This window comes from Mus pahari, chromosome 1 (genome assembly GCF_900095145.1).
Source record: "Mus pahari chromosome 1, PAHARI_EIJ_v1.1, whole genome shotgun sequence".
Lineage (NCBI taxonomy): Eukaryota > Metazoa > Chordata > Mammalia > Rodentia > Muridae > Mus > Mus pahari.
Window position 1 is genome coordinate 37,977,674 of NC_034590.1, and position 22,893 is coordinate 38,000,566.

Genomic DNA, 22,893 nt, shown 5'->3' on the forward strand with positions numbered 1-22,893 from the left:
GAGACTCACATAGGTCATCCGGCTTATTCAGCAAGCACTTCTGCCTGCTGAGCCAACTCACTGCATGCCCCTCTCCCCTTTGGTTTTGGTTTTGTTAAGATAGATCAGGCGTTCTTTGGTTGGTTTGGGTTTGTTTGTTTTCTTTTCTTTTTTGTTTTTCTTTCTTTTTTTTTTTTTTTTTAAAGATTTATTTATTTATTTATTATATGTAAGTACACTGTAGCTGTCTTCAGACACTCCAGAAGAGGGCGCCAAATCTCATTACGGATGGTTGTGAGCCACCATGTGGTTGCTGGGATTTGAACTCTGGACCTTTGGAAGAGCCGTCGGATGCTCTTACCTGCTGAGCCATCTCACCAGCCCTTCTTTTTTGTTTTTCAAGGCATGGTCCTGGCTAACCTAGAAGTTTGCCTCTGCTTCCTTGGAGCTGGGGATTCTGGGATCACAGGCATGTACACCATACCCAGCTCAGTTATACTATAAATTCTTTTTCTTGTTTATTTGCTTGTTTGGGGGTATTTTTGTTATTGGTTGGTTGGTTGTTTTTTTGCAAAACTGGGTTTCTCTGTGTAGTTCTGGCTGAGAACTCACTCTGTAGACCAGGCTATCTCAAACCCACAGAGATTCACCAGCCTCTGTCACCCCAGTGCTGGGATTAAAGGTATGGGGGCTGTTGCGGTTGCCACCACCACCACCTGGCTTCTGGATATAGCTAAGCAGCCTTTATGTTAAGGTATTTTCTACTTTTCTCAACTTCCTGTGTTTCAAGCAATGGAAGCTTGAAGGACGGTTTAGCAAGAGATGTACCTGCTGAATGTGTGCTTTTAAGGAGTCTTTGTCATATGCCCTTATATCACAATTTAATTAGAACCAGAATGGACTGTATTGGAAATGGGAGAGTACACACCACTGACATTCATGTCTGCTGGGATACTTTGTTGCTGGAAAAAAGGCTCCAAGGCATGGAACAGGAAGCAGAGCAAAGGCCATGTGGTGGGTTCTCCCACAGGCTTTCCTGGGCGCTCATTACTGAGTGCAGGGTTTCTGTTGGGATTCATCTTCCCTTAGATTTCCATACTGCTTAACTCTCCAGTGCACTTGAAAATCGGTCGTCCTGTGATCCAGTGCCTGAGGCAGAAAGGCTCTGGTGATACCCAGGTGATAATAAAACAGGGCCGCCAGCCACACACACTCATCCCAGGTCATTTTTGAGAGTGGGCCTCACTGTGTAGGCCAGGCGGGCTTTGAACTTAAGTCTTCTCTTGTCTTCTCGTCTTTCTGAGTGCCAGACTTACAGGTGCATAGCACCATGCCCAGCTTTCTATGGCAGCTTTGTTGTTGTTGTTGTTGCTGTTGTTGTTGTTGTTGTTGTTTCAGAGATGAAAGTGAACACTTGTTTTGGGAGATGTTTGAAATTCTCTTTTTGTTTTGTTTTGCTTTGTTTTTTGAGACAGGGTTTCTCTGTGTAGCCCTGGCTGTCCTGGAACTCACTCTGTAGACCAGTCTGGCCTTGAACTCAGAAATCCGCCTGCCTCTGTCTCCCAAGTGCTGTGATTAAAGGCGTTTGCCACCACCACTTGTCTAAGAATTCTTTTTTTTTTTTTTTTAAAGATTATTTTATATATGTGAGTATACAGTTGTTATCTTCAGACACACCAGAAGAGGGCATTGGATCTCATTACAGATGGTTGTGAGCCACCATGTGGTTGCTGGGGATTGAACTCAGGACCCCTGGAAAAGCAGTCAGTGCTCTTAACCACTGAGCCATCTCTCCAGCCCGAATTAAGAATGAGCACTTTGAGAATAGTAGTTTATGGGTGCTTCCTGTGTGTGCTTCCTTGTATGTGGTTCTCTCTCTCTCTCTCTCTCTCTCTCTCTCTCTCTCTCTCTCTCTCTCTCTCTCTCTCTCTCTCTCTCTNTCTCTCTCTCTCTCTCTGTGTGTGTGTGTGTGTGTGTGTTTTGAGATAGGTTTTCTTTGTGTAACAGCCCTGGCTGTCCTGGAACTCACTTTGTAGTCCAGGCTGGCCTCAGAGATCCACCTGCTCCTGCCTCCCAAGTGCTGGGATTAACGAACGGTGCATGCCATCACCACCCTGCTCACTGTATGTGGTTCTTTCTCAGCTTGAAGAAGAGAAAAGAAGACAGAAGATTGAAATGTGGGACAGCATGCAAGAAGGCAGAAGTTACAAAAGAAACTCAGGAAGGCCTCAGGTGACTGGAGGTGGCAGTACTTAGTGATGTAGAATGCTCGCATTTGGAGTGCCTTTGTGGCTTTGCAAACTGAACCCAGAGCATAGCATATTGTAGCTGTACCTCCAGCCCCAAGTAGAATGTACTGATTCTTAAGCTTATGTTTGTTCAAACAGGAAGAAGATGGTCCTGGACCTTCTACTTCATCTGTCATCCCCAAAGGAAAATCTGACAAAAAGCCTTTGCGGGGAGGTGGTAAGAACCTAGCAATGTGCAAGAAACATTTAGGATTTTCAATCCTTACAAAAATCTCTTGTCTTTTTATCTGTGCTCTCTGTGTGTGTGGTGTGTGTGCAGGTACACATGCCCATGCTTGTACACAGTGGCCAGAGGTAGACATTACGTGTCTCGTTCTATCCCTTTCCACATTACTCCCTTGAGGCGGGGTCTCCCTCATCCTAGAGCTAGTTGGGCATCTGGAAAGCCACAGCAGTCCTCCTGGTTATAACCCAAAGCACATGGATTACACGCATGTGTGCCACTGTGCCTGGCTCTGTACACGGGTGCTGGGATTTCCACTCGGGTCCTCGTGCTCGCTCACATCCTTTTCCCCACCGAGCAGCCATCTCCCCAGCTCTGTATTTCCCTTTTTCAAAGTAAGATTCTCCAGCTGAGAGCATGTGATGTACATGTGTAGTCCTAGCACTTGGGGAGCTGAAGCATGTGATGTACATGTGTAGTCCTAGCACTTGGGGAGCTGAAGCATGTGATGTACATGTGTAGTCCTAGCACTTGGGGAGCTGAGAGCATGTGATGTACACATGTAGTCCTAGTACTTGGGGAGCTGAAGCAGAGGGATTGCCCAAGTGGAGGCCAGCCTAGGCTATGCTGTGAGGTTCTGTCTCTAAATGAAAGAAGATTCCTTTTGTGTCTGGGTCCCCAGCTTAGGACTGTAAATATAAGGAAAGCAGCTGCAGACAGACGGCCATGTGGCTCCCCTAAGCAACTAGGATGACTCGGGAGCCGCCATCTTGTGTCTTGCTGAGGGCTGCCCTCTTCCTGTGAGTGACTTTCTCAGGGTGTGGACAGACGTTCACTCAGCTTTTTTCTGTGTGCATGGCTGGACTCCCCAGGTGACACCATAGCAATGTGTCTTCATTCTGTTCCCGAGGGATTTCATGTCTCTCAGAAAGATGGAACACATACAAATGGAAAGTGAGCAGTCCCTGGTGATTTAAGCTGAGTTTGAGGCAGCGGAGCCTGGGGTGTTAGGGAGCTCCCCTCCTCCCCTCCAGAGTTCAGGGACATGCAGAAGGAAGGGCAGAAACTTGAAACAACACAGTGGAAGTTGTGAAAACCAAAGCACCTGGCATGCTTAAGTTTGTACATGGCCTGTTGTGCTGTCCAGCAGCCCTGAGCTGGGCCAACCTAAATGGCCTGGCTTTGCAGATGAGGAAACTAAAGGCTCGAGGCAAGATTTCACAGTGAGCAAGAAGAAGAACAGCCCACAGAAGGTCTGGCTGGATCTGGAGACAGGGCCGTTCAGCAAAGACCCAGTTATCCATGTTGGCTATGAGGAGCTGATGTGGGAGGGAGATGGGAAAAGGATGTAGGTGACCCAGTTCTGACGACTAGAAGTGGAGAGTTCCATTCTGGTTGTTGGGTATGGTTTCTGCTGTGGATTTGTTTTTGTGACAAGGTCTTACTTAGGCTTAGGCTGCCCTCTGGCTCCATATGTAACCAAGGTGACCTTGATCTGGTGCTCCTCTTGCCTCTACTTGGACCGTCACACCCTTTTAAAATGTTCTCATTTTGTTTTGTTTTTGAGACAATTAGGTCATCGGGCTAGCTTAAGTAATTCCCTACTGGGAGCACAACTAGCTTCACCTACCTTATTTTTATGTAATAGCCGAAGTCCCTTGGAAATGGCCATAAGATGGAATCTATAACTTACAATTTACATGCTAGATTTGTGGTTATAGTTTTAATATAGGATGAAACAGTACCAAGTGTGGTTTTCCTGTACTGTCAGGGGTTCCTGGCAGGTTATGGTGGTGATGTCATGCAATTAAAATGGTTCTGTTTCCTTTTCACTTCCAGGTTATAACCCTCTGACAGGTGAAGGGGGTGGAACCTGCTCCTGGAGACCTGGACGCAGGGGCCCATCATCTGGTGGATGAAACTAAGACTCTTGTTAATGTCGCTCTGACATTAGCAAGGTGAACCTTTAACCCTCAACTCAATTGCCTTACGCACACTTTCACAGTGACTGGCCAAGGAGAGGTGGGGCTATTTCTGTTCTAAACTACTTGTGCTTCAAGGGCTTTGGTCAGCAAGAGCTATAGACATTGCCGTTAGGCCACACTCTAGACAAGGCAGCATGGCTTTCATGACTGCTGGCTAGTTGGTAGGTTGAAGGCTTCTTGCTGTTTCGCAGACTTGATAAAGAAGGCCCAGTGATGATACTTTGGGGTAGAAGTCCTTGCTGACAGGATGGTCTCTGTGACAGGATGCGTTGAATGATGTCTTCCTTATAAATGGTGAGCCCACCAGTGAGGATTACTGATGTACACAGTTGATGGGGTTTGCTTCTGTATATTTATTTTATGTACAGAACTTTGTAAAAAAAAAAAAATTAAATACTTTAAAAGTAACATTTTTAGCATCTTTATTAAACTCAAGGAAATGTCTTTGTGAGCTTAACTTTGTCAGACAATAAACAGCTTTGTATCATTCCAAGTCTCTGTTTTACTTATTTCTCATGGCTGGTAGCAGATGATGGGTGATTTTACAGTTGACAAGCTCCTTGGGCTTCAGCTGCTACATTAGTAGGATAAAGCAGCGGCACAGCAGGCTGTGGTGGTGTGTGTCTATCACCCCACACTCCGGGTGCGAGGGCCTGCGGATCCCTGCACATCTGAGGCTAGCCTGAGCTATGTGGTGAGTCCCAGGCTCACTAGAGCTATCTAGTGAGACCCTGCTGAAGCAAACCACAAGTACATTGTAATAAACTGCTAAAACACGTTGAAAAGAAAACAGGCCTGTAGGAGCTTGCCTGTAAATACTTCAGACACTGGGGAATAGCCAGTTTGGCCTATGTAGCAAAACCCTGTCTTGCCACACAAAGACAACAACAAAGTCTTGCTTGAGCTGCTAGGATTCATGGCTTATTTGTTGCATCCTTTAGAGGCCCAGCTGGGGACTTGCTACAAGACAGTTGATTATGTATGTGTGTATGTGTCACTGTTTGATATTTTTGTTTTCATTCTCTATGTGCTGTCCTGGAATTTACTTTGTAGACCAGGCTGGCCTTGAACTGAGAAATCCAGCAGCCTCTGCTTCCTAAGTATTGAGCCTAACACCACCATGCCTACCTATGCAGTCTTTGACTTTTGTATCAGTTAAGAATCGTTTTAGATAGCAAAACCGTTCTTAACTTGTGCTAGCTCTGGCTCACATGATGGGTGTTGGACACGTCTGCTGTAGAATTCATCATGGAAAGTAAACAATTAAACAGGAATAGCACACTTGGCTCAGAAGGTCCAGGTCTACAGAGGCAAAGTATAGTGTGTGCTTTTCTGCCTTGACCTGGAAGAGAAAGCTGTGGGTATTAGGGGAACAGGAGCTTAAGTGGGGAGCTCTGCCTGGCAGGGCTTCCCTATAGTCACACACTCAGGAGGCTGGGCAGTGTGGAGGCTAAAGGTCTTGTGGGGGAACTTGAGAAAAGAGTTGGGATGGACAAAGTGTCACTGGCATTAGAAACAAGTATCTCATTAAGGCTTAGAGACTAGAGGGACTGCGTGTGTTGAGTGGCTCTCAACTAAGCTGCAGTGTTGATCTGTAGCAGAAGCTAAGCAGGAGAAACAGTACCAAGTGAGGTTTTCCTGTACTGTCAGGGGTTGCTGGCAGGTTGCGGTGGTGATGTTGTACAGAACTGATGAAGAGGGTAACAGGATTACCTGTTTATAATGAATGGGTTATTGTGACGCCACCTGTATAGCAGTTTAGGAAAGCACTTGCGTGTGTTGTCTGCAAGCCCAGTTAATACTCTGGGAAGCGGGGGCTTTGGTTTTAGGAACTGAAGCTGGAGGAGTTCTGTAACCTGCTCAGTGTCAATCAGAGTCATCTATTTTGTTCTTGTGTTCCTTTCCCCTAAAGCCTTAGCTAATCAACGTGTGGGCAGCGCGGTTCAGCTAAAGGAACAACATGGAAATGGTGTGGGACAGATTGAGCCAGTAAGCACTGCAGGTGGGTGGCCCAGCGACACTAAAGGCCTACCTGCTCTAGAAAGACAACTGAGGGCAGGAGTGCAAAGGCCGAAAGCCAAGGCTCATGTGGAAGGATGGACTGAGCCAGTCATGAAGCCTTTTTGAAACCCAGGCTGTGGTCTGCCTTGCCCACATGTAGAAACTGAGAAAAAGCAGCCACTAAAATGCTGCCTTTTCTCACCGTCCTGACTTCTAATCTCCAGGGTACTCAATGCTTACTCTCTGGATAGTATTTTTCTTTTTAACTTTTTATTGATTCTTTGTAAATTTCACATTATCCACCCAGGCCCACTCTTCTCCCCATCCCTTCGTATCCTCCCTCTGCCCTTGCAACCTCCCCTGCAAAGAAAATACAAACAAAAAAAATCTCATCTGTAAGCTGGAGTGTGTCACAGTGTGTCCCACAGTATACCCTTTTGTCCACACATCTTCACTTGCAAACGTTCATTACAATGAGTCTTTGGTCTGGTTCGAGGCCTCTGGCTTCTGCTACACTAACAATATTGGATCCTTACCGGGACTCCTCTTGGATATCCTGTTGTTGCCCTGGGTCATGGAGATCCTGTAGCTTTGGATCTGCAGGACCAGCCCCTAGCATAGACGGGGTAGATAGATGTTGGCCAACTAAAAGTCCTGGATCTAGGCTTGGGTGGTAGCTCAGTTGGTCAGCCCACCAGCACCCACACTGCCAGGGTGAGCTCTCCAGCACTGCCCTGGCTGGCTCACCCAGTGCCACAGCCTGCGGGAGGCTGGGTCAGTCTCCCTCGTTTACATCCTCAGGGCCAGCTCTACTGTGCTGGCCAGGCTCTGGGCAGGGCTGATTCTGCACAGTCCTTGGACAAACAGTCTAATTGGACATCGCCATAGTCCTACATGGTATCCCAGATCAGAGACATCCACATGGCCTTTGGTAATTTGGGCCACAGACAGTGACATGGCCCACTACCACATGATCACGAACCAAGACATGGCCCTCAGTCACAGCACTTAATAGGGCTTCACCATGGCCTCGGGTGTCAGGGGAGGCAGTTCACATCAGGCTATTCCTCTCCACCCTTGAGTCTCCAGTTCTACCTCTTTTCATAATGCTCAAACCATTCAGCTTCTCTCCCTTCCCCATCTCTCCACTGAATACTTGCACACTGTACTGGCTCCTGAGGCACCCAGGCCACGGGGCAGGTGGGTGGGAGAGAACAGGCCTCTGGACATTAGCTTTTTCTTTTTTATCTTTTTTTTTTCTTGCATGTCCACATACTGACTCCTGCAAGTTGTACTTAGACTCTGAATATGTGCTTCCTCCTGCCACCAACACATAAATAAATATGTAAAAAAAAAAAAAAAAGTAAACAATAGTTTAGACAGAGCACCAATATTCACAAAGGAAGAGAAGGCTCCAGTGTCTAGCAATTGCAGGCAAGTTCCTCAGTAGCCGCATCCTCCTTGGGGTCCACATGGGAGTGGCCCTTGTGATACTTGGGAAACTCACTGGCCCTAGCTGCCTTTTCTGGAAGCCTGAGACCATAATCAAAGTTCTGCAGGATACAGGCCTCCTTACTTTGATGAGGTTTGATTATTTGAAACCTCAAAAGGTTATTTCATATCTTCCTTGGCATGATCTTCCTGCAGACCCTTGGATGGAGGAACAAAAGGGATGAAATGATGCGCAAGAACAGTGGGCTCGCCCGAGTGGCCTGATTTGGAAGATGTGCTCATTAGCATTCATGTTTAGCATGAATAAGCATCATAAGCCATCTTAAGCCATGAATTAGCATCATAAGCCACCTCAGGTGAAATAAGCTCTTATTCCTGAGGGGCTATGGAGCTTATCTCCTCCTGTCTCGATTGCTGTCACTCAGGGCTCTGTGACTCATCTGGAAGCTGACTAGGCCTGGTGGCATCTCATGGTTGTCAGCTAGACAACAGGTGACTGGCCTTTGTGCCTCTCAGTCTGAAGCTGGGTAGCCTGGGCTTGCTTATGAAGCAACTCAAGGCCAAGATGAGGGTCGATGGGGTTGTTTTGTTTTGTTTGTTTTTCAGGTGCATTAGCCACTTCAGGAACACACAGCCACACAGTGCACGTATAGAGGCTAGAATACAACTTTGAAGATGCATCTTCTCCTTCCATCTTGTTGAAGCAGGGTCTCTTGCTTCTTGCACTGTGTGTACTAGCTGGCCCATGAGTTTCCGTTAGATTCTCCTGCCTCCATCTCTGATTTCATGGGGGGTTGTGGATGCAAGACCCTCCATCCAGTTTTTTTGTGGGTTACCCACTGAGCCATCAACCTCATCGGCCCACATTTTCAAATCTTCACGTTTTGCTACTATCCCATTGACTCAGTGGGAAGACCTATAAAGTCACATTATAAGGGTTAAAAATCGAGGGAGGAAAAAAGAAACAAGCAACTTGCCATTTAGGATTAGCTTAACTCTGGCCGGGTATTAGGTGACCTCACAGTTGAGGTTTGGTCTTTTGCTTATGATGTAATGTTAAATACTAGCCCCCAAGGCCTGGCTGCCCTCAGGGATACTACCCAAGTGATGCTATGTAACCTTGACCCCCGTGTGATCCCTGATTGGTGAATAAAGTTGTCTACAGTCAATAGCTAGGCTGGAGAGAGACAGGCAGAGTTCTTGGGTTCCCCAGTTCCCGGGGTTCCCAGGCTTGGGGTTGGAGAGGGAGAGAAAGGAGAGAGGACAAGGCTGCCATGGGTGAGGTATGAATACATGGTCGTGAGGGCTCGCCAGTTGCAGTTACGAGCATCCAGATGGAACATCGCAAGTTTTAATTTGTGGTTACTGATAGGGGAAATCTATTCTAATGGCTTAGAGGGTAGATATCTGCCCAGCTCTGGTGCTGATTAAGGCTTATCATAAAAATAAAAGTCGTGTGTCTTTTGTCTGGGAACAGAAAGATCAAACAAATGTGGGTTAGAAACCCCAATTTGAGATTAAATAATTACCACCACACCTCACACAGCCTTCACACGGTTTGCAGTGTAAAATCTGCCCCAGTCTGTACCAAGGCTAGCCCACCTTACGTTTAAGGCTCATCCCCAAGATTTACAACAGATGGTTGAGTGGCAGTTGTGTAGAGCCCGACTCTGACCAATCCATTATATTCCCAACCCACAGAGAATCTAAAAACAACCTTAACTGATGGCTGTAGGGCATATAAGATATACAGACTGGTTGGGATTTAGAAAAAGCACTCTGAGGGAAGGGACATGACTGGCCGTTGCCTAGGAAGGGCGCATCGTCTCTCTGCTCTCCGGGCTGCAACTGGGAAGGGGTACCTCTGCATTTTTGGTTGCTACTCAGGAGACCACACCTTCCTGAGAACCAGGCCCGAGACCAAAGTATTATTTTGTAGCTCTCAGAAGCCAGGACTCCGCAACACTGTTGGCTGCCTGTGGATCTTCTCTATTCACAGTGTACCAGTTGCTTCTCATCTACCAGTGTTAGCTAGATAACTTCTGCCACACATCCTAATAGTACGGTTGCTCTTGGAAAGGAGTCACAGCCGCTGTCTGCCAGGAGTCCCTCGCCCAACTCCCATGGTTACCCTTTCCAGCATGCCAAAGAATAAAGGCAAAGGAGGCAAAAATAGGCACAGAGGGAAAAATGAAACGAATCTGAGAAGAGAGAGTTGGTGTTTAAAGAGGNTGGGCAGGAGTATGCTCAGGTGATCAAAATGCTGGGAAACGGACGGTTGGAAGCAATGTGCTTTGACGGTGTGAGGAGGCTGTGCCACATCAGAGGGAAGCTGGGAAAAAAGGTTTGGATAAATACCTCGGACATTATATTGATTGGTCTACAAGACTATCAAGACAGCAAAGCTGATGTAATCTTAAAGTGTAATACAGATGAAGCAAGAAGTCTGAAGGCCTACGGAGAACTTCCAGAACATGCCAAAGTCAATGAAACGGACACATTTGGTCCTGGGGATGATGATGATATCCAATTTGATGATATTGGAGATGATGATGAAGACATTGATGATATCTAACCTGACCTAAACATGTTACATTCCAAGTTCTCTGAAGATAGCTCTACACAACTGGCATCTTGACCTTCAGCTGTTAAGTAAAACTTCATTTGGCATGTGTAGGACTTGTTTAATGCAAATTGATGAATTTTATTTTTTGAAGTATTATATTTCTTTGAAAACCAAAGATGTTGAGTTATCTTAAGTGACATGTTAACACTTTGTTCTTATGGATATAATTGAACTTAGGGCACAGCAGTGGGCACTGTTAAGAGACTGCCTTTCCATTTGTGACGCTTCATTTCTGGCACGTGAGTGTTTTGTTAGCAGTTCTGCCAGGTGGCCATTGTGGGCTGAAGTAAATCCTAGTCCAGCACACCTGCTTCAGGCCTTTATACTCTAGTCATCTAGCTGCGTTTGAGACTTCTCAGCAGACTTACAGATGTGTACATCTGCACTTGGAGTCAGACAAAATATGGCTTTTGTACTTACGGAGTCATGTCATTTTATACTTTCATGTTGTATACATTTGTTTGATCCTTGAAGTTGTTGCCACCCATAAAAAAGCACCTTACAGTTCAGTTTTTAGGTAGCAATTTTGAGTTTTAAAAATTAGTCATTGCAGAAATTAAATACTTAGAGGAGATAATCCATTATCTTGACTTTAGAAATATAATAGTTGATAGTGTTTATATATAATTTTATTTTCTAAGGCATACCCAAAAATAGAAAATTAAAAATAGAAATAAATTTTTTCTGATACTTGCAGAGAGAAATTTTCAAAGAAGGTAGTTGTTAATAGCACATAAAATAGTTTTTACTTTGCAAAGTATGTTGTGTTAAGTCATTTTCAAAAAGTTACTGTATTGAGGTTTTGGATAATTAATTACTATGTGTTGATTAAAGTTAGTTGCATAATTGTACAAGCTAAGTTTTCCTTAAACTAAGCTTAGGTTAAAGGAAAAGGAGCCATAGCTTAATGAAAACGTGGTTCCTGTTTTCTAAATGGAGGAGTCCAGAAACACAATAAAAACATGTTGGTACAAAAACACTTTTTCTTTTTAATATGTTCATTATATCTCTAGTATATAACAAAAATAAATGACTGGATGATTTCTGGTATATCAAAAAAAGAAAAAAAGGAAAGGAAAGGAAAGGAAAGAAAAGAAAAGAAAAGAAAAGGAAAGGAAAGGAAAGGAAAGGAAAGGAAAGGAAAGAAAAGAAAGGAAAAGAAAAGAAAAGAAAAGCAAAAGCACTCTTCAAGCAAGAAGGGAAGGTTTAGGCACAGACAATACCAGACAGTGGCCTACTTTGCTAGGCTAGAGAGCTGTCAATACCTGCAAGTAACCAGACAGTTACTAGTGTCTGCAGAAGGGATCTGTGGAGAGGGCCATACAGCCAACTGGCAGGGACCCAGGGAAAAAGGTCCAGCGTGTTCTGACCTCACTCTTCCCATCTGCCACTGCCAGTGCCTTCCGTTGGCTGATCCTAATTGAGAGCTGGATCCCCCTGTGGATGTGTTAATATCTGCTAGATTGGTCAACTGTTGCCTTTAAGGCTTTAAAGAACATGAAGTTCTAACTCCTAGTACCCGTGGGTATATCCTTGTTTTGAAATAGTAGATGTAATCAAATTCAAGGTGGCCACGTGGCTATGGGGGTGATACAGCTACAAACGCAAACATCTGGGCTGACCAGAAGCAGAAGGGGCAAGGTAAGACCCTTCCCTAGAGGCCTCGAGGGAGCACGGAACTCCCGGTGCCTTCGTTTGAGACTTAACCCCCTCTAGAACTAAGAGAACACCTACTTTTCTGTCGCTATAAGTCGATTTGTTTCTGGTGATTTGGTAAAATAGCCACTAAGAAAGTTTCACTGTGAGCCTTTCCCTCCCATGTTGCAAAGGATGGAGCCTGAAGGTTCAGGAGGCATAAAAGTTACATGGGAGCCCGGCAGTGGCAGTGGTGGCACAGGCCTTTAATCCCAGCACTTGGGAGGCAGAAGCAGGTGAATTTCCGAGTTCGAGGCCAGCCTGGTCTATGGAGTGAGTTCCAGGACAGCCAGGGCTACACAGAGAAACCCTGTCTTGAAAAAAAAAAAGTTACATGGGGAAGTCTGCGGGTCTCTGTTCCGTAGGATGGGGTTCATGAAAGTTGTCAAGAATAAGGCCTACTTTAAAAGATACCAAGTGAGATTTCGAAGGCGGCCAAAGGGTAAAACTGACTAGTATGCACGGAAACGATGGGTGATCCAGGACAAGAATAAGTACAAAACACCCAAACATAGGATGATAGTTTATGTAACTAACAGAGATGTCATCTGCCAGATTGCATATGCCCGTATAGAAGGGGATATGATCGTCTGTGCAGCATATGCACATGAACTTCCCAAATATGGTGTGAAAGCTGGCCTGACAAATTATGCTGCAGCCTAGTGCACTGGCCTGCTGCTGGCCCGCAGGCTTCTGAATGGGCTTGGCATGGACAAGATGAAGGCCAAGTGGAGGTGAGTGGAGGTGAATACAGTGTGGAAAGCATTGACGGTCAACCTGGTGCCTTCACTTGCTATCTGGATGCAGGTCTTGCCCGAACTACAACTAGCAATAAAGTTTTTGGGGCCCTGAAGGGAGCTGTGGATGGAGGCTTGTCTATCCCCCATAGTACCAAACGATTCCCTGGTTATGACTCTGAAAGCAAGGAGTTCAAAGCACATCATGGGTCAGAATGTGGCCGACTACATGCGCTACCTAATGGAGGAAGATGAAGATGCGTACAAGAAACAGTTCCCTCAGTACATCAAGAACAACAGAACTCCAGACATGATGGAGGAGATGCGTAAGAAAGCTCATGCCGCTATCCGAGAGAATCCAGTCTATGAGAAGAAGCCCAAGAGTGAAGTGAAGAAGAAGAGGTGGAATCGTCCCAAAATGTCTCTTGCCCAGAATAAAGACTGGGTTGCTCAAAAGAAGGCAAGCTTCCTCAGAGCTCAGGAAAGGGCTGCTGAAAGCTAACGCAGTTTTCTATGAAGATTTTTTTCATAAAGACAATAAACATATTGATCAAGCAAAAAAAAAAAAAAAAAAAAGTTACGTGGGACTGCCAGGAGATAGCCTGAGAACATTTCTATTCCTGAACAGCCCTAATAGCAGGGTCTGCTCCAGGAGGCTGACCTATATGAGCTGTGGAGTCCATCCATAGTCCACTTGGGCTAACACCTGAAGGTATAGCTAGTGTAACCCAACAGACACCGGTCACCACTCCTGGGCCCTCTTCCCGAAACAGTGAACCTGAGCTCTATTTCCATAAGCCTTCAAAGTTGTCCTGTCTCCCCCCCCCCTGCCTTAGAGACCCCACTCTCATAATCCGTGCCCACTGCTTGCCTGTGTGTACAGATGGGATCTTGCCCCACACTCAAGACATGGCTACTCATAGGAGAGATGGACTTGAGAGTGTTGGGGAACTCTGCGAGGAGCTGTGGTGTGTACTAGAGTAGCTCCACTAGAGTAGAGGCATGAGGGTAGGCATCGGGGTTAGCAATGCTGCCCCTGGTGTGTGTACCGACAGGGCTGATGGAAGGTGTTGGAGGGGTGCTGAGACCCAGGGTCAGAGAGCTTTGCAGCTTTTTATGTAATCGGGCTTAGGATGGGGTACCAGCAGGGCTTTCCGGTTTCCCTTGTGTTCTACATTGGGTCTTAACTACCTGCAGCTTCTTTCTTCCCCTGTGTACCCGGAACAGCGATCAGAAGCAGCACGTGGGCCCCACAGCCTCTGCAATCCTTTCGGTTGCCGCGCCCCTGCAGCCCTGTGGTCCCTGTGGCCCATCTTACCCACGTCTACACTCACAGGCCGTTTCCAGGGACCCTCTGACGGCTTCTGAGGAGGCTGCCGTTTCTCTAACCCTGTTTTAAGGATGCACTTTCCAGATCCCCAGTATCAGTAGCCAGGAGGCTGCAAATTAAAAACCACAGTGAGAGCGGGTTGGAAATAGAAATGGCTCCCTTGTTAAAAGCTCATGATGTTCGCCCAAAGACCTGGCGTTTGGTTCCTGTAGGGTATTTGGGACTGGCCACCAGATGGGCATAAGAACTGGTGGGGTGGGACACCCTCAAACCCTGGGTGTGTCAGAGATCTGAGAGGGCAGGAGTGGTGCTGCCCGCTCCCTGCCTCTGTGCCTGCTCTGCAACATGTGACCACGACCCCTGCCTGAGGTGACCACTGGCATGACCCCTGGAGTTTTTCCCCAGGCAAAGAGAGCATCACTAGCATTTTAACTTCAGCTGAGAAAAAGCATTTACTCCCCAAATCCCACCCCACCCCCGAGGTTCCTATAGCCCCTGTCCACATGGAATAAAGTGTATAAGTTATTTCACCAAGGATGGTCTGAGAGGGGCTGTCTTTATTGAGCTCTAACACTTAGGGAAGGCTCTCTACCCAAAGCGCTCAGTTGGATCTTGGACCCGCTTGCCTGGCCAGGCTCTTTTCAGAGCACTGGATGCTGGCAATGCCACCACAGCCACTGCGGGACCCTGGACCCTAGCTACCTGCCTCTCCAAAGCTGCCCTTATCTCTCTATTTCCCCTTTAAGAGCTGTAACACTCCCAACATTCCTAGCCAGACCGAAGGTCTATAGAACCTCCATCACAGAGGCTTCATCGTCCTCAGTCTGGTGTACGGTGACATCTCATGCCCAGAAGGGAAAGTGTGGACAGCGGCATCCAGACATCACCAGTGGAGAGGCAGAGCATCCAGACATCGCCAGTGGAGAGGCAGAGCACAGGACCACGGGTTCCCAGTGCCTACACAACACGGCTCATATCTGTAGCTTTAGCTGCAGGAGATCTGAGATCCTCTTCTGGCCTCTGCAAGCACAGGTACACACACACTCAAAAAACAAACAGATAAAACCATAGTGAGAGACCACTGAGATTAAGAAGGCTACATTTTCAAGTGTCAATGAGGACACATGAACTGGAACACGCATGCATCTCTGCTGGAAACAGAAAACGGAGGATGAAGGTGGGTGTGGTTCCATAACGAAGCACTTAGCATGTGCAAGGCCCTGTAGTCCGTCTCCAACACCACACTGGATGGTAAAATGAGAAAAAAAGAACAGTTTGTCATCATCCAGCACTTCGCATGTTTGCTGTGCATCCCAAAGACCTGAGAGTATTTCTTAGTCCTGTGTGCAGTGGCTCATTACCACCTGTAACTCCAGCTCTGAAGGATCCAATTCTGACCTCAGGCACCCACACACATGTGGAAGGCATGCAGACACAAGAATTAAAAAAAACTTTTTTTTTTTTTTTTTTTTAATCCTGGCTGTCCTGGAGCTTAATCTGTAGCCCATGTTTGAACTCATAGATTCTCCGGCCTGTCTCTTGAATGCTGGGACTAAAGGTGTATGCCACTACACCTGGCTAAAAAAGAATCTTTTAAAAAATGAATTTATGGAGCTAGTGAGATGGCTCAATGGTTAAGAGCACTGACTGTTCTCCCGGAGGTCATGAATTCAAATCCCAACAAACACATGGTAGCTCACAGCCATCCATAAAGAGAAATAAAGAAGAAACCTATGGACCTGAGCAAGCAGGGCCAGAGCAAGAGGGAGAAGGGGGGGAGGACGGAAAAAAAGAAAAAAAAATTTTCTACTATACCACCCAACACACCACCTAGCCAGCGAACTCACAAATATTAACTAAGGGGCATGGAAGGAAGCACAAACCCCCGTAAAAGCACACACACGATACCAATGTGCACAGCAGCCGGACACGTCACAGCCTAACTTGAAATCAACACAGACATTCAGGAGCAGGACAGACACACCCATTCGTAGAGTAAAACATCACTTGGCAATAAAATGCAATGAGTGAAAACACATACCCTGGTATGACAGAGTTCAAACCTTTATGAAAGAAGACAGGCAAAAGAAGTACACTCATTGATTTCACCCCCGTGCAGGCCCACTGAGCTATAGCGATAGAGCGCACATCAGGTTGCCTGAGAGAGGTGGGCAGAAAGAGAGGCGATTATAAAGGGAACAAGAGTTGAGTGGGAAGAGAATGATCTCTTGGCTAGCCTGAGCTATGCTGCAAAATGTTAAAACGCCAACACTAGATGTGGTTGTTCACACCCGTGACCCCGCGGCTCTGAACAGAAGTTTGTCAGAAGTGCAAGGCCTGACTGGGCCACAGTGCAAGGAGACTCTACCCTCACCCCCAATAGGAGGTCGTGGAAGAAAACATTTGATGAGTAAGTTCACGGTCTCAACTGATTGTGGCCATGGTGTCATAGGCATTGTGGTGGTTTCAATGAGACCCTGCCGCATAGGCTCAGATGTCCGAACACTTGCTCCCTTAGTTGGTTGCACTGTCTCGGGAGGTTTAGGAGGCGTGGCTATGTTGGAGGAGGAGCCACTGCTGGTGGACACTGATGTTCCCATTCTCATGCCATTTCCGGCACACTCTCAGCTCTGTTCTTGCCGTTGCACGGTGAGCAATCTCAGCTTGCTGCTTCAGTTCTCATGCTAGCTGCTACCCTGACCCCCTGACCCCCTGACCCAGCCATGACATACCCTTATCCCTCTGGAACAATAATCCCAAATAAAGACTTCCTTCTGTTAGTTGTGTCTGGTCACGATGGTTCATCACAGCAATAGAAAAGTAACTAATACAGTCACATACATATGTCAAAAACTAAAATGTATTTTTTTAAAAAAGAATGTGGCACTGGAGATTAAACCTAGGGCCTTAGACATACTAGGCAAGCTCTGTGCCCCTGAAGCCACACCTTTTACATTATACATTATAGCCCAGCTGTGGTGACACATGCCTTTGATTCCAGCACTCGGGAGGCAGAATCTCTGAGTTCGGGGCCAGCTTTGTCTAGATAGAGTTCCAGGAAAGCCAGGGCCACACACCAGGAAACCCTGTCTCAGAAAGACAAAACCAGAAAGGATTACATACATATCACAATGGTATAAATGTTTGTTTCTAATATTAAAAAGTGACAAAGGTGTGAGGCAGAAGAGCCAGCAGCCAACGCTGCTCCCCATCCCCCAGCCTGGGGTAGGAGAGGATGCTTGAGAGGCAGCCGAGCCTGCAGTGAGTGAGCTAGACAGGCCCAGGACTCCAGACACCTGGCCTAACTGCGCCCTGCCGAGGTCTGTGTTGATGTCCATGACGCGTGTTACCACCGAAGGCTGTGCAGATGGCCACGGTATGTGCTGCTGCCTGAAGTCACATCGAGGTCTACAGGCTGTGCTGTCACGGAGGTGGGGGTGTGGGTGGGGCAGAGACTGATCTGAGCGGCCTGCACCGCACCCAAGGTTATGGTGACGACCGTGGTTCGAGCAACCTCAGAGGACCTTGTCTGGGTCCTTGGTCCTACAGCACGTACTCCTACGGATGTGAAGAGCAAAGAGGCTACTTTTGCTGTTCTGTCAATCACTGCAGATGCACAGTTGAGAAGGAGGGACATGGATGGCTTCGGTGACATCCCACTACCCCCACCTCACAGAGGTGTGGGAGGACAGGGACTCAGTTCTATTTAAGGGGCGGGCCGCTGAGAGTTTGACCATGTTCCAGTGAGCGTATAGACAACACAAAATGGCCCTGAGTGTTGGTCACTGGTGCTCATGTGAAAGCAGGCATGGTGGCATGTACCTGTAGTTCCAGTGCTGGGCAGGAACAGGAAGATTCCGTGGGCCTGCTAGGCAGCCAGCCTGCTGAAACCAGAGCTCTAAGTTCAGTGAGGGACCCTGTCAGAAAATAGGAGGTGAGGAGTGGTTGAGGAGGGTACATTGACTTCTGACCCCCACATGCATATGCAAGGACAAGCATACCCACACATGGATGGATGCACCCCCCAACACACACACGCATGCACACACACACAAGATCCAGATGAACTAGAAGAAAACAAATTATACTAGCTTATGAAAATTCTAGGGCTCATTTGGACATTTTCAACATTAACGAAACGGGTGGATGAACCAGCAGGGGCAGCTGAGATTCAGGGCTAATTGTGTACCATGGTCACATCCAGCTTAAAGTGATAAAGACATGTTGTTTTTTGAGATTTTCCTTTCAGGCCATGGCTTCGTTGCCTTTGGGACAATGGAAGCATAGCATAGGAGCCCCCACGGCAGACAAGAGGTGAGAAATAGGAAGAGTCCTGGCCCCAGCATCCCTCCAGGGCACGCCTCTAAGACTGGACTCACACAGAAGGCCCCACCTCATAAAGGTTCTGCCACCCCTCAACAGCACGAGGAACTGGTGAGCAAGCTTGGAGCACATGGACCTTTGCAGGACGCTCCAGATCCAAGCTGTGACACCCAGCAGCGACAAAGATGTCTTCACGTTGCTGCTGGTGTTACTGATGAAATACTGACGACATAAACCACCGCTCTGACCTTTAGCTCCATTCTTCCCTCCTCTGCACACTAACTGACTCCATTGCTACCCAACCTTCAGAAGACGTGAACCTTCCAGGCTTGGGGGAAGCACGCTTGTGATCGTTTGAATCACAGCTGTGCCTGGAGATAGTGTGTGCCGCAGAGCCGTTGAAGACCTCCCCAGTGTCTGCAGCCGTGTCAGGCCAGAGCTTTGAGAGCCTGCTGCAGGCGGCTCCGGAGATTGCTCTCCTTTGTCTCCCAAGGGCTAGGATTAAACAACCACCGCGGGCAGCTCATTGTTCTCTTCGAGACGGAAGATTCAAGAAATCCCGGGTGGACCAGATGGCTCAAGTGGGTTAAGGCTCTTGCTGTTAAAGTTGGGCATCCTGAATCCAATCCCCAAACCCCACGTGGTGGGAGCAAGGACCAATTCCTGTTAGTTACCCTCTGGGCCTCCATAGACACATGTTTTTAAAAAAAGAAATCCTGTCATGGAATAAATACAACAGAAGAGGGCGCTGTTGCTCCAGATTCCCAAGCTGTTGGGGCCATAACTGTTTTTTGTTTTTTTTGTTTTTTTTTTTTTTTTTTTTTTTTTTTTTTTTTTTATGAACAATATGCTAGCTAAGAACATTTTGGAAGGCTTTTTCTCTTACCTGTTTAGGGATAAAAAGATAAATCTCTAGTACTAGGTACTGCCCAAGAACAAAGTGAAGGGTGCTGAGTGTGAACTGAGTGAAGAGGTTCTGAATGGACACCGAACAGCCCTCACCCTAATGCTCACAGTCAAGGGATTCTGATTTCAGAGTGGTTTTGTTGTTGTTGATGAGCTTTTTGCATGTGTACAATGAGGAATATTTGATGTGAGACTAAATTCACTTATATCTCATATACACTTCATTTACTTAGTCTGAAACCAATTTTAGGCACTATTTTAAATAATTTGGGAACAAGACAAAAATGTGGTGTGACAGAGTTTTTCCCTTGTGGCATCTGTCAGCAGTTAAAGAGTTGCAGATTTCGGAACATTTGGGATTGAGATTTTCCCGATTAGGCATGCCCGCCCTGTGTCGGCCCTTCAATGACTTAGGAAGATCCTCAGTAGTGTTTCCTTACTGGGAGAACACAGTGGTCTATCAAGGAAACTACAAAGCAAAATGCGATTTACTCTTCGCAGTTTCGACTTTAGTGGACTGTTGAGAGGCGAGAAGCCAGACATGCAAAGGATGGTTTTAGAAATTCCTGCTTCCAGCCTGGGCTCTCCGGCTGTGGTTGGTGCTGGCCTGGGCTCTCCGGCGGTGGCTGGTGCTGGCCTGGGTTCTCTGGCGGTGGCTGGTGATGGCCGTCCCTCAGTTGACTTCATTTCTCTGGGCCTCAGTTTCCACTCATGCAAGACAAAGGCTTGAATTGACTAAATCGTGAAGTAGAACCCATCGCCTTAATGAGCTACACTGTCAATACTTGAGAGAATTAAATTTGTTGATGTACATAAAGTATCGTTTTGTGGTTGTGAAATCCTCACGTAATTAAAAGTCAGACCAAGATGGAGAGCAATTCCTGGGAAATCTCACTCGGGCGCGTCCTTCTTCTCAGACCACTCACTTCCCGGCTCCCCAGGTCCTCACTTTTATTTCTTGCATTCTGTGTAAAGACACTAAGGAAGTGCTTTTTGTAACTGCTCTGTGTGTCTCACCATGTCGGATTCTTTCTGACTCAAGTGGGGAGAACACTTCACTTGGCCTTACGGCTGCAGGACACAGTTGGTTCCAATTTAAGAACGTGAGCAAGCCAGAGGGGTCAAGAACACCACAAGAAGACCTACAGAGTCACCTGACCTGGGTCCATGGGGGTTCACAGAGACTGAACCACCAACCAAAGAGCAGGAGAGGCTGGACCTAGACCCCACTACCCACTTGTAGCAAATGTGCAACCTGGTCTTCACGTGGTCCCCTAACAATCAGAGTGTAGACTGTCTCTAGCTCCATTGCCTGCCCTTGGGTCCCCTTTCCTACCTAGACGGCCTGGTTGGGCCTCAGTGGGAGAGGAGGTTTCTAGTCCTGCTGGGACTGGATGTCCTAGGGTGAAGTGGTACCCCAGGGAGGTTTCCCCTTCTCTGCAGAAGAGGGGGTGATGGGGGGAGAGATTTGTAATGGTGGGACGGGGGGGGAGGAGGGAGAGGGGCTGTGATGAAGATGTAAAGAGAATAAATAAATACATTGTTGGAAGAAAGAGAGTGTGGATTCTGGGGTGTTTTTTTCTTCTTCCCTTTTCTCTATCATAGGGCAAGAGTAAAATGCATTCAGTAGAAACTGCACTTTGACTGTTGTTCCTTTCCTAGACTGGTGATCTGTGATTCAGTCCTCTCTCCTAATGCTGGACCGCACCCCCACCCCATCAGCCACACAATTCCTAGGGGAGACAATCAGTTTTCGGTGGGTCCTGCAGCTACACTGGGGTGTTTCAGTATACTAGGTACGTCCCCCCAGCTTTCCCACGCCAACTTACAATGGGGCAGCAGAACATAACCCCACCGCAAATAGAGCAGCAACTGTCTTCCATTCACAGTCTTACAAATGGACATTGGGTTTGCCCAGTTCACCCTCACGCACAACGGAGCCCAGAACGACCCATCCAAGTGGCACTTCGTACTGGTGTGACTGAGGGAGAGTTCTTAGAAGTGAGATTGCTAGGTTACAAGCTAACGCAGAGGCCAAGGAGGTGGGTCAGTGGGTACAGTTCTTGCTAGGCTAGTGTGAGGCCCAATAGGATCCCTTGAAACCACATTAAAACCAGAGCAGATGCGGCAGCTGCCTGCAATCCCAGAAAAGACGAAGAAAGAGGATCCCTGTGACAAGCTGGCTCGACTCGTTGATTTTGAGAACGTTGCTTCTGTTGAGAAACTGTGCCTCAACAAATAAAGTGGAGAGTAACCAAAGAAAACACCCAACATCAACTTTTAGGCCTCTATACTCAAGCCCTAAAGCACGTGAACCCCTCCCGGGTATGCATGCACTCACACCACAGGCTAAGGAAGTGATAAATAAGTGTCATTGCCATTACTGACAATGAAAACTTGGCCTGAAAGTGAGTTACATGATTTACTGTCCCCCAGCAAAGCCCGTCTTGCCCTCATTTCCACACCTCTCAGAAAGGCCTCCATTTCTTGGCTGACAGCAGTCAGCACCTATTGGTTAAGTGATAAGACAAGATGACCTAGCACTGTCAACAGCGTGTGTAACGTGGGTGGATCACTTAGCAGCCAAGGTTACTCCGTAAACCGTTTCTCCTTATCTCCAAAACTATACTTTAGATATCTGTAGATCCAGATGTCTTCTGCCTCGATTAGTAGCATAAGCTTTTCTCTGCAGCTCCTTAGACCTCCGCTAAAACGAAGGGAGTTTGCTCTACACTTCTGGAGTGGCTCCACAAATGTGACTGTGCTCTGGGTCAGCTCACCGAGCCCTGGCATGAGTCACCACCTGACAAGCCCTGGGGAGTGGGATGTCCTCCTGGGGATGGGACCATTGCTCAAACTGTCCAGTTGTGGAAACTCTGGCCTCGCTTTAAAGAGTAATGGCATTTAACCGATGTTTAGTTATAGGTCTTTCTCGGTTAAAGGAGGATCAAGCCTTAGACTAGAGCAAACCTTGTCGTGAAGGCGTCCCCTAAAAACACTTAGGCTATCTCCTGAGTGTCTGTGCATCACCATTTACTGGTTAATCTGTCCCATCTGGCAGTTCTACTTCAGCTGGCTGGCTGCCAGTGCTGTGCTGCGTCTTCTGGCTCCCTGTCTCTGAGGTACACCTGTGCACGGCATGCATGCCTGTCTGGGAAACACTCACCACGCCTCACAAGTAGACCAAGGATGCATGAGGTGCCTGTGATGGCTAACCTTGGTTGTCAACTCGACTAAGTCTGGAATCAACGGGAACCAAGAATCGGGGAACACCTGTCTTTTTTTTTTTTTTTTTTTTTTTTTTTGGTTTTTTGAGACAGGGTTTCTCTGTGTAGCCCTGGCTGTCCTGGAACTCACTCTGTAGACCACGCTGGCCTCGAACTCAGA

The 22,893-nt window shown here is 47.1% G+C and overlaps 1 protein-coding gene and 2 pseudogenes across 1 annotated transcript in view; all 3 read left to right on the forward strand.

The window, feature by feature from the left end:
- Positions 1 to 4,923, forward strand: part of Selenos (selenoprotein S) — a 10,784-nt gene extending 5,861 nt beyond the window's left edge. The window contains exons 4-6 of the mRNA XM_021207630.1: positions 2,122 to 2,211; positions 2,367 to 2,445; positions 4,291 to 4,923. Coding sequence (XP_021063289.1) covers positions 2,122 to 2,211; positions 2,367 to 2,445; positions 4,291 to 4,370 — 249 coding nt within the window. The 3' untranslated portion in view covers positions 4,371 to 4,923. The remainder of the gene's footprint in view (positions 1 to 2,121; positions 2,212 to 2,366; positions 2,446 to 4,290) is intronic.
- A 5,107-nt stretch (positions 4,924 to 10,030) lies between these two features.
- Positions 10,031 to 10,553, forward strand: LOC110329342 (annotated as a pseudogene).
- Positions 10,554 to 12,567: 2,014 nt separating this feature from the next.
- On the forward strand, positions 12,568 to 13,449 carry LOC110334828 (annotated as a pseudogene).
- Positions 13,450 to 22,893: the final 9,444 nt, after the last annotated feature.